Source organism: Phasianus colchicus, chromosome 6 (assembly GCF_987193195.1).
Source record: "Phasianus colchicus chromosome 6, bPhaCol1.hap1.1, whole genome shotgun sequence".
Taxonomy (NCBI): Eukaryota; Metazoa; Chordata; class Aves; order Galliformes; family Phasianidae; genus Phasianus; species Phasianus colchicus.
In genome coordinates, this window is record NC_143441.1 from 30,600,024 (window position 1) to 30,612,286 (window position 12,263).

Sequence of the window (12,263 nt, forward strand, 5' to 3'; positions counted from 1 at the left end):
AGTGTTCAGCAGCTTTGTAGTTTCTCTGTCCAGTAACAACAGTATCATGCAGATGATACGAGGACTCTTCAGTAGTCTGCTCACCAGACCACATTTCCAGGCCTGAGATTACCTCTGGACTGCAAGACTGGCCAACACAATGGAAAGTCTCTTTGGAAAAAAAACACCACCAAATAACAGCCACATAGCTCGTGTGCCAAAGAGGCATGAATGGATAATGGAGAACAGGAAAACCTTTAAAGTCTTCAAAAGCAGAGAAAGCCAATTCAGGCTCCTCGTTTCTCTGGGCTTCTCTTTCCTCCATCTGCAGTCACAGAGGAAAACATGGCAGGAGCCTTTGTGGTTGTTAGCACAGTATGGCTGGGCATGTGATTTTCAGTAAGGCTGCTTGCACATTTGAAATCTGTGCCTGAACAGTTTTAGTTGGCACTGAGCAGTGATCATCTGAGATCCTTGGAATCAGGGCAGAAATCTAGGTTTATTCGTTGCTTTACCCAAGTGCAGCAGCTCATGTAGTCCACTAGCCAAGTGTGGCCAGACTCTTGTAGGTGCCAGTGCTTGGAATGAAAGCAGCTGCTCCGACCTGGTGCTCTCACTGCTCCATGGGGCCTGTAAGCCTTGACCAGTGTCACTCCTACTGAAAGGATGTGCCTGCTGTCTCCCAGTCCATACATACCTCAGCACCATTGTCTTCTGAGAACAAAACTGTAAGTGTCTCCTGGCAGACTTTGCAAGACTGAGCGTCTTTGTTCTTCCTGCTTCATGTAACCTTAACTGTTGAGCTTCATGTAGCTTCTAGGATAACCAGACTACAGCATTCATCTGGAGCACTGTAATGTTAAAAAGGCAGTATTAAAGAGACTAAAACCTGTACAGATTTCACTTCATGCACTTCCTTATTATGTGATACAGCTGCAGTACTCTTCCATGCAGTTAGGTTTTTTTCACTAATAAACTTTGGTGGTGATATGATACTGCACATCCATGCATGCAGCCATTTCACTTCAAATCTTTATATATAAGCATAAGAGCTCTGTTTACAGCCCTGGTAATTACAGTCCATTGTGACAATATGCCTTTTCTGTGCTTGATAGCTAATTAATCTACATTGACTGTTAGTTTTCTTTTCTTTGTGTGTTAGAAGGTAAGTAGAAATTTATTTCTCTAGAGGATAAGAACTCTTAACTACTTTGCCTTGAGCTATGTGGTAGCAAAATAGAGGTAGTATGGGAAACTGAGCATGGAGATAGATAGCTTTCAGTTATTTTTAATGGACCAGTCCAGCAAACGTTTGTTTATTCAAGCAAGGAGTCATACCCAGGTCAGTGCAACTACTTGCATGAGTAAGGATTTATAGCATCAGTCTTCATCCCATGGCTCGCTCCTTGGCTTAAAAATAAAATCTAAAGCAATTGAAAAATCCATTTTTGGCACGTTGCTTAGTCCTGCTGCACAGTCAGTGAGCGTCTCAGGTTCACAGCAATTCCTTATGAAGCCGTGTCCTTATGTGACAGGGAACAGCTTTCTTGCAGGCAGCAGTGGGTGGGGAGTAGATCGAATTTTACTATATACATATCAGTGGAGTGATTAGGATTGTGGAGTCATGGGAAATACTAAAGTCACTGAGACTCATTTACATCAGTGGAAGGTACTGCTCTGCACAGAGCCTAGAGAGTGGCCCCAGAGCAACTCGCTGAGCAAGAATCACACACAGCACTGCTGCAATATGAGCATTTGAGCCCAGGGATCTGCATATCTCTCCCGCTGGTGGAGGGCTGAGTCACAGCACACTGTGGTGGCACTCAGCTCCTGCTCTCACAATGGGGGAATGGGACAGCAGAACTGAATGGATGGAGCGCAGCTTTGCCACTACCTGCTTGCATCTCAGCACAGTATTTGGGAAGGAACTGGAGGGTGCCAGCACTCCCAGACGTGCAGCTGGAGATGGGCTTCTTATTCCCTGGCAAGCCTTGGCAGCTTCAGTCATATCCTGGCACAGTATAGAACATCACCCTTAATGTAAATGTAGAATATAATGTTTTGCTCCTAGAGGATGTCCAAAAGCTGAAATTCTCTGCTACACTGAGGTCTGTGGCCAGTGCTAATTTTTGGCCAGTGCAGAACCTCCTCTTGAACTACCACAAAAGTATCCCTGTTTATCTGCATTAATTGACTGGTTCTTTCTACAAGATGAGCCCTGGCAAGCTCTTGAAATATATTTTGCCATTCATGGCCAGTTTTATTCCAGGTTAAGTTTCTTCAAGATCATAGTGCATTTGCCATTCCAGGTGCAAGGATTCAGGTGCAGCATCAGATGTCTTTTAATCTTCATCCCTACCTCCTCTTCCCTCTTCTCCCACTGCACTGCACTGCTGTGTTCCCATGCAGTACTCTGCTCCACACTGACCTCCTATGGGAACAGCTAGCCCCTCCTTCTCTTCACAAGCAGTGACCACTGAAAAAAACTATTGCTGCTGTAGGGAGGGCAGGAAGGGATCTCAGGCCATGGCTCGAGTGACTGCTTCTGGAGCTGGGAGGAGAGGGCAGAAGAGAGGCAGACTGGGCCTCATGGAATTTGACCTGGAGCTGTTTCCTTAATTTTGTCTTTTTTTCTATTTTCTGCAGCAAGTTTTAAAAGTGCTAAAATTTCACTAGTTCTGATCATGCATTACCCTAACTTAACCTACCTTAACAGGTCCAAGGGGCTTTGAAGAGGCAGTGGACACAGTACAAAACCCAGTGGGGCCAAAGGCGTCGAGAGCACTGCTCCACCAGATCAACCTCCTACACAGCAACGTCCATCACAGAGGTTCCTGTCTACCTGTACCATCATGACTCCAACAACGAGCAGCTCAATGGAAGATATGTAGACGACTCTGAACTTGTTGCATTGAAGTCTGGGGAGACATCAGCCTAGCTGGGCAGCAGCCACTGCAAACACACCATTTCATGTCCTGCTTGTGAACAAAGAGAGGAAAAGAGTGGGGAATCCAAGTGGAAGAGAGCAAGACTGGGTGACTGGACACATGGCATTCAAACCACATCAGCCTCTGACAGCAACAGTGCAGGGAATCTGGCACAGAGGTAGGAATCACAGTTTATGCTTCTGAGCATGGATGTGCCTGCCAGGCCATGTCCTTCCCACACCTCCCATTATCAAATGATGATCCAGCAGCAGCAGCAGTGCCATGAGTGCGCAGCAAATAGGAAAGAAGGAACTGGTACCTGGCAACCAGAAGCATTCTGCACTTTTTGCTGTCAGTACTTTTCTTTAACAGCAGATTTCTAACTATCAACTTTCACATGATGTAACTGATTTGCGGTCCTTTACTTTTCCCCGTTTGAGGAACCTGGTGACTTCTGAAGAGATTTTGCACGCTGTGAGACAAATCAAGCAGAGGAACAGAAAAACTCGTTACAAAGTACTCACGTCTTGATGAACTCCAACAAATACCCCAACATATCATCATCCCATTAGCAGGTGCATAAAACAAATGATGGTAAAGCCGTAGTTGTATATTGAGATCTCAGACATCCTCAGAAAACCAGCCAGCTCTCTCACAAGTCCTGAAGACATCTGAAAATAATTTCTTTTCAGCAATACAGGTAGTTCAAAAGCATCCATAGGAAAAATTGTCACCCAATTACTCAGCCCAGAACTCATCATTAAGGCATGATTCTTTCATTCTGAATAAACTGGGAAATTTTTTTCAAAATTATTATTTTCTTTAATAGCCACTCTGAGATGAATGCTAAATGAGTGGTTGCCTCTAATAAAATTATGATCATAGAAGTAAAGGATCCCGGGTAAGAAATAAGGAACTAACGTCATAGCACACAGAACATCTGTTTTTACAATCTGTTTGCTGTTCTGAGTCCTTTACCATTAAAAGTGACAATTTCATGTGTGAGTCTGTCACCAGGAAAACAAAATGAATGTGCAGTTTGGGGAGTAATGAGCACCTTTTATCACACATTCAGAGCATTGTTAGAGTCTCTGTGTGATCACTGAAGCAGAAATCAGGTGAGGGAGTGCTGATTTGCAGTTAGAAGTTATTGTACTGTCTCTAAAAAATTTTGCAAATCACAAAAGGAAGACAGTAGGTGAAATTCCCACAGAAAGCTAAACAAAGAGAATCTGCAAGCAGCAAGGACAGTGCCAAGGAAGTTTAGCAAGGCTGTGACTCCTCCAGCATTTTATCCATACAGTGTTTAATGGATACAATACCATTTCTTCTTGCATCTTTGGCAAACTCTCCTGAAGATCTCCCACTCCTTTGCCTTTTGTTTAGATGTGCATGGAATATTTATTTCAAAGGCTAACAAGGTACTCATCACAATCTTTAGCTTTGAAGGAAGTTGGGAAGTTATTGGTACTCCTTTGTTTTCCCTGCTAATTATTTACGCCTGATACTTCCAGCCCAGCCCACTCTGGAAGATGTTTGCAGTCATGCAGGAGGCACTTGTACATCTCAAGTGTCTGAATGCCAACTCTGAGGTAGGTGCTGCAAAAATGCTGCCCTATATGGCAGGTGAACAGAACAAGACAGCATGCCATCTCTTAAACTGCAGCTGTATTCATGTAGGATTTCTTTCATTGATGTAAAATTTATTTTTTCCTTCACATTCTTGCTCTGATTCAATCCATAATGTTCCTTCTGCTTAGCATTGCCTAGGGTACTCAAAATATCATGGGTTAGAATAGTCTCAATTCCATATCAGATATAGTAAAGGGAGAAAAGCTGCAATGAAGTGGCTGAGCTCAACGTCAATTCATTTGTAGTTTTAGAGGTCTCAGACTTTCCCTCACTGGCACATCTAGATGTTTCAGTATTCATCTGTAAATTTTAAGTGGAGACCTGCTGAATGTGTCCACGTACATGAGCTGCACAGAGCCTACCAGGAATGAGTTGGAGGGGTATGTGCAAGCCAGTGCTACGAACTGGAACCGTGTCCCCACACACAGGAGGAAAACCAGAGCTTCCTCCTTGATGTTGCAGCCACAGAACAAGAGCTTGGGAACAAGCAGTATGTGCAGTTCATCACATGGTTGATCTGATGGAACAGCTGCAAGAAAATAGAGCCTTGTGTATTCATTCAAGCTACACTTATTCTTCAGACTTAAGGAACACAAAGGCAATTATTTTTTCAAGCAGTATTCTACATACTGCTGTTTCTGTTTATACCAGTGAACAGTGGAAAGAGAAAAATGTAGTCACAAAGTGGCTGTGCTGTGAATGCTGTGTTTCTGAATGGTTTGAGGCACACCATGTTTCCCAGGAGAGCTCCAGAAGGCAATTACAGTGTCTGAAGGCACAGATGAACTGATTGTGAAAGAAATGTACATAACGCAGAGAGTTTAATAATGATCATGTACACAAAAGTAAAAGCTGTTTTACAGTCTGTTGTTCATGTGGATGTACAAAATTGAAATGCTTTCCCATTTTACTGGTTGGGTTGTTTTTTTTTCATTTACCAGTCATTTTTTTCTTGCTCAGTTCAGAAGAATGCTCTGAAATGCCAAATTTAGGATCTGGGTTTTAAGATCTGCTTTTTAGTCTCAGGGGGTGGACACACTGCATGGCTATGTGGGTCTTCGTGGCAGTACTGGTTTCAGTGGAGTGACAGTGACTTGCAGCCACTGAAGATTTGGTGTTCCACACACACTGAGTTTCTTGTTGGAATCACCCCGGGGTTAATTTCAAATCCAAACTTCTTTTTCCCACTGAAAAATGCTATCTTTCTTCGTCTCAGAAATAGCCTGAGATGTCGTCATTGCACATGTAAGGTGAATTTCATTTCTTGTTTTACAAAAAGCACCATACACTAATGACGATAATATTGGTAGCTCTGGTATGACCTGAATAATTACAGCGTCTTGGCAGTTGGGAGTCCTGTCAATACCTGTCCATTCACCAGAACAACAGAAATGAACAAGTTATGTATTAATGTAGCAGAAATTTGGAAGGGAGCAGTGCTTGGATCAGTGGGTTTGAGGTATATTTTCAGAGGAAAACAGCTTTATGCTGGGCAACACTGCTGTGTCTGTTTTCTCTCTGACACTGCACCCAAGACTTGAAAACTCAGTTGAAAAGACAGTTTCTCTGTTTGTACAACTGAATCTATCAGAAAGATGCTGCTTGCTCTTTATTAGGTTCAGAATCAGCATGAAGGAAAGGCTTTGGGATGCTTAAAGTGAGCCCTGTTGTTTTTTTCTCCTTTGATTTGCTTAACAAATGTGTTTTAGCTGAACTAAAGGAGCAACAAAGGCAGGACAATTTTCTGTATATAAGTCTGAGAGCATTTCCACTGCGAAGTGCTGATGTATTTATAACTTAGCAACATAACTCTATTTTGGGTTGAAATTACCCACACCAAGCAGGTGAATTTCATCCTCTTTTCCCAAATCCTCCTCCATCCTTTGCCCGCCTTAACATACCAAATTGAAGCCATTTTTCAAAGATGCAAATCCTAAATGCTAACAGCATGGAAGCCTCTGCATTTCCAGTGCTTTGAATTTTAAAAGTCAGATGTGTCCTCTTGAAGCTACATATGCATAGTTATTCAATTACTGCTCAAAAATAGAAGCGTTTGTAACCTCAAACTCATTTGCATTGAAGCAGCGTGCTCCCAGACCAGTGAGTCTGAGCAGCGTGAGCATCACAGCTCGTGGCCATGCTGTTTGGACCAGTCTTAGCTACATGAAGGAAGTCGGAGATTTTTCAGCTAATGGGAGCAGCAAGCAGAATTATGCATTCCTGGGGGAGCTGGGCCTTTGCTGTTGTGCTTGCTGCAGGAACACCCTATTCAGAGGGACTTGGCACAAGGAAAGCATGCGTCCTAAAAAGGAAATGTCATCAGGCAGCAGTGAGGGAATGTCAGACCTCCGGTTAAAGGAACGCATCACCTCAGGAGGAAGCACACAGTCAGCTCTATAGGCAACAATTCACACCCTGGGCAGCCCTGAGACTCAGGAAGGTGCCAGAGTTGTGGTGCTCTGACAACTCCTGGTTTTGGCACCTGTGGTAATTATAGTACCTCTAAGTGTTTTATTCCAAAATATCATTATCATGAACTGCCAGTCCTTCTGTGCAGCACAGTATTTTGCAGGTACTTCCAGACAATTCACAGACTTGTGTTGAAGCACCCCGTGAGTGCTAAGTGCATCATCAAGAGAAAAGAAGTATTTCTCAGAGTTTTCAGTATAGATCACTATGTTCCTCTCAGCTCAGTTCCTCTCAGGATGGCTGCTCTATCTAGTAAAATTGAATGGCATGAACATTATCATTGCTCAGTGTGACACAGTGCTTCAGAAAAGAGAGCACTGCAGTAACGTAACTAACTGGGGTGCTGTATGAGACTGTCTGAAACACAGATAGGTACAGATAGTGTAGAAATGATGTAGGCAGAGGGACCGTGCAAGTGGCCTGGCAGCCTCCTGCCCAGACTGATTTTCTGTGATTTCCTAACAGCAGAGGTAAGCACCGAGCTCTTACTGGGGCAGGAAGGTGCTCAGCTCTCATTATATGCCAAGATTTTCTTCATAATCTGATGTCTGGATCTCACAAACCTATGTTTAAAAGAAAAAAAAAAGAAAAAAGAAAAAAAAAAGGAAGGAAAATCCCAAAAGATATCTACACTGCTTTTAAGAATCTGGTTCCTTTCCTTTCCTCTCACTGTGAGGAAATTTGGCTTTGAGCAGTGATGGATGGAGGTTGCTTCATGTGATGCCGACATGCAGCCCCTGCAGTGCTAGAGATCCAGTGCAGCATATCTAAGTGCAGAGATCTTAGTTTGCATAAATGCATTCAAGGGGATACAGGTCTTTCCCTCATCTGCATTTCTCTCCACCAATACAAAAGTGTTAAACCTCCAATCTGTGCATCCCAAGGATGAGCGTTTCTCCGTGAAGTTTGCACCTCACATTGACCTACTGTTGATTCAGAATGTCAGACTGAAAGGGGTGTGTTTTAATCCAAACTTGCTCCTACAATTCAGATGCTTGTCCCATGTTGGTTTTTTATTTAAAACAAAACAGAAATTATGGAAATGGGGAGTGCAGATTTAAAACTAGATTAGGGATAAAATTTATGAGGAGAATAAAATCACCTTTCTCTTTTTAACTAAATGTAATCACAGGAGAAAGCAACAAAACAGTAAACTTTTGTACTAATTATGTATACAAATATGTGATGTATATGCATACACAGACTTATATAAGTACTTTCATCCAGGTACAGTACAACCTCATTGTCCTCCCAAAGCAGAAGAGATGGGGGGGAGGGCTGCGGGGCTGAAATGGGGCACAGATTTCCTGATGCAGCTTGATGCTTTCTGGAGATCCTACACCAAGCCTGGCCACCTGCACTCCAAGCCTCTGGCTGTGGGAGCACCATGCTGGTGGATGACCAGGAGGGCTTCACCTTGTGAGGTGAAGCCCCTTGTAGCCCACTCTCCTCCTTTGCCTCCTGTCTTTGGTTCTTAGCACACAAGGGCAGCATACCTCAGTGCAGATGGAGGCACCAGGGTGCTGCACTGAGAGGGGACCTCAGAGACTTGTAATGCACTGGAACAGATTGCCCAAAGAGGCTGTGGATGCTTCATCCCCGGAGGCATTCAAGGCCAGGCTGGATGCGGCTCTGGGCAGCCTGATCTGGTGGTTGGCGACCCTGCACATAGCAGGGGGGTTGAAACTACGTGATCATTGTGGTTCGTTTCAACCCAGGCCATTCTGTGATTTTATGACACAGCAGGTGTGGAAGGAGATATGTGGCTCTTCCCACACACACACGGAGATGAGCTTCCTCCTATGTGCATTTTTAATGAGGGAACCTGAATAAGTGAAGTAGACCAAATTCTGCCCCTTTTAGGCTGTGTGGGCTGACTGAGCAAGTTGAGGCCAATAAATGAGCAGGAAATAGCTGAAGAAAAGATTTTGCTCATTGAATTCTATTGTACTAAAAGCATTTTTATTTTATGATCTCTTTTATTGCCTTTGGATGTATGGCAAATACTTATCTCCCAAGGACTTGACCACTGTGCTCACAGCAGGCTCTGCAGCCACTGAGGGGAGGTGCCCCTGGCAGAACCTGTGGCTTTCAACTGGCAGCAGCCCCAAGCAGTCATGGGAGCCACAGTATGAGTATGTCCATACAAAATAATCCATGCTCTAGGTGCAATCTATTCTGCAGCCTTCGCTTTTCCATAGGAGGGACTGCAAGGATTTTTCGTTTTCTTCCCCTGTTGTACAATTTCCCTGATGAAAGACTCCTTGAGAAGTCAGAATTAGGAAGGATGTGAAGGATGGCAGGTCCCTCCAGACTGCCATCACACAGACACAGGAAACTGTTTGTTGTGACTTGTCAGATTTGGGAAAGTGCCAGAGAAAAACTACTGCATTGCCCCTTCCTAGCCACAGCAGTTTTGGTATCAATTCCTCTTTATACAAGGATATTGTGAACCAAAGTCACTGTTCTTCATCCACAAAGCCCATTTACATCACAGAAATACAAAAATCCTTGAGTGAAGAATGCATCACTTGCTAACAATGCACTCCAGCAGAACAAGTGAAGTTTTATTCTTAGCACTAAATCAGCAATAGGTCTTCAGGTATCAAAACATATAAAACCTGGATATATCTTAAGAGATTCCCTAGGTATGAAATTTCTGTTTTGTTTTGTTTTTTTTTTTAATTTGTATCTAGATTAGATATCACTGTGACAGGAAAGTTCTGTGCTTTCAGCTTTTATTGACTCATGCTCTAAATGCATGGTTCACAAAACTGAAAAGGCTTGAACAAGTAGTGAGAATTCCTGTGTTTGCAAAGCTGAGTCTAAAAGCCACAATTGGCAAAGCTGAGTCTAAAAGCCACAAGCTCATTCTACATGACTGATACGAATGAAAAGATAGTTCTGATTGAATTATGCCTTTATTTTTATATACACCAGGAAATTCATACTACTATCATTAATCCATAAGCTATTTGTGATTGTAAGCCAATTGTTCTGCTGTGTTGTATGCTGTACATAAGCTGACCCTGCCTGTAAATAATCCTTCATATGTAGAAAACCTTACGAAGAAATACTGCCTGAAGATGTGAGTGAAATCTCAGACTTATGGAAATCAACTGCAACAGCTGCTTGAGTTCTATGGAAACCCAGATTTCATCCTCTCCAGCCCCTGTTATCATGGGTAATGGTTACAGTTGGATTGGAGAGTTGCTGGTGCGTGGGGCTGTGCTGAGCTGAGTGTTACCTCTTCTCTTTTGGTCCACTTTGTGTTGTACCAGAGTGTTTGACTTTGACCAGAGTGTCATTTCTTTGATGTAGAACTGAGCATTTGGGATATTTTGGCTTTGTGAGAGGCTTCTATTTTTTCAATAAAAGTCAGACTAATTTTAAAGCTGGTGGGATGTCTTTCCCTCTTAACACCTTAGCAAGTGCAGGGTAAGCAGATATAAATAAATACATGATCTAGTAGCACAATAGCATAAAAGTCACGTAAGAATCTATTGAAATTAAGCAAAAACCTGTGGTTGAGACACGAATCTCCATGCTCAGCAGACCTGTGATTGGCTCATGTCCCTGCCACAACTTACTGTGTGGCCCTGAGAAAATTGTTGTGGCCACGAGAACTACATCTGAAAGATTTAGGTTTCCTACATGCAAAATTTATAGTTCTCTTCTAAGCATGTTTTCATTGGTAAAAACTTCAATGTGTGAAGTCATTTTATTGCAGACACACATAAAATTGCCTCTAAGTCCCACTGGAAAAATAAATTGTTCAAATATTCCTGGGTAGACAAACTCCCATGCATGTGACAATCAGCTCAGGCCAAAGTTCCCACAAAAAACACTGAGGAAAATCTGTCCCTTCATTCTTCAAGCTTCATATTGCAAAGTGGCTTTCTGGTCCCTGATCAGAATTTTGTGCCAAAGTCTCTATTTGTAATTGTACTCATCAGCCAAGAGCTAATGAAATTCTTCCCTCTGGCTGATGAGTATTACAAAATACTTAATACATTCTGAGGCATGCAAAGGAAAAATGTTCAGCAGTTGTTTATGACACATAGCTCTGTCTTGGTGAGACCTCTGGAGTGCTGTGATTTAGAGACTACACACAGGTGTACATTTATAGAAGACCACCCTACCAGAAAGGACTGAGGGATACTGGTGGATGGCAGCTGGACATGAGCCAGCAGTATGTCCTCACTGTCCAGAAAGCCAACCATATCCTGGGCTGCATCAAAAGAAGTGTGGCCAGCAGATCAAGGAGGTGCTCCTGCCCCTCTGCTCTATACTGTGAGATCTCATCTGTAGTGCTGCTTCCACTTCTGGAGTCCTAAGTACAGGAGAGATGTGGACCTGTTGGAGTGTGTCCAGAGGAGCGCCACAAAAATGATCCAAGGGATGGAACATCAGGAGAAAAGAAGGCTCTGGGGAGACCTGAGAGAAACCTTTCAGTATTCCTACATACACACACCCTCCTTTAGAGGGGGACTGTAAGAAAGAAGGTGTATAATCAATGAAAATTATATAAAGGAATATTATATAATCAAATAATATTAAGATGCTATAATAATGAAATAAGCAAGAGAGTTAGGCACAGCAAGACAAAGAGAATAAATAGGATGCTTACCCATGTTGTGGGCCTGCTCAGGAAACTCCAATGGAGTAGATCTTCCAAAGAGAGAGAAAGATCCTTCCCTACTGGTAGTCAGCTCTTAAATGGGTCTAGGAGAGGTGGAGCCAGGCTCCACCCCTTCCTGCAGCACAGGTGAATTGCTTGCACCTGTGCTCCCCTAGCTGACTCATTGCTCTCCTCAGGTGATCAATCAGAGGTTCAGGCCGTGACTCATCAGTTCCCATACAGAAGGGGACAGATTCTTTAGCAGGGTCTGTGGTGATAGGACAAGGGAGAATGGTTTCAAACTAAAGCAAGGGAGATTTAGATTGAATATAAAGAAGTTTTTATAATAAAGTTGGTGAGGCAGTGGAACAGGTTACCCAGAGAGTGGTGGATGACCCATCCCTGGAGACAGTCAAGGTCAGGCTGGATGGGGCTCTGACCAAGCTTTAGGTGTCCCTGCTCATTGCAGAGGAGTTGGACCAGATGACTTTTAAGGGTCGCTTCCAATTCAAATGATTCTATGATTAAATATGCATGAGTTACACAGATTTTACACCTATGATCCTAATGACCCAACTGGTGTTCTAGTGATCAATTTCAAGCTATGCCGGGTAGGGAATTCAGCTCTTACACTT

At 43.1% G+C, this 12,263-nt stretch overlaps 1 protein-coding gene across 1 annotated transcript in view; it reads left to right on the forward strand.

The window, feature by feature from the left end:
- Positions 1–3,436, forward strand: part of CALCR (calcitonin receptor) — a 131,248-nt gene extending 127,812 nt beyond the window's left edge. The window contains exon 13 of the mRNA XM_031614398.2: positions 2,696–3,436. Coding sequence (XP_031470258.2) covers positions 2,696–2,917 — 222 coding nt within the window. The 3' untranslated portion in view covers positions 2,918–3,436. The remainder of the gene's footprint in view (positions 1–2,695) is intronic.
- Positions 3,437–12,263: the final 8,827 nt, after the last annotated feature.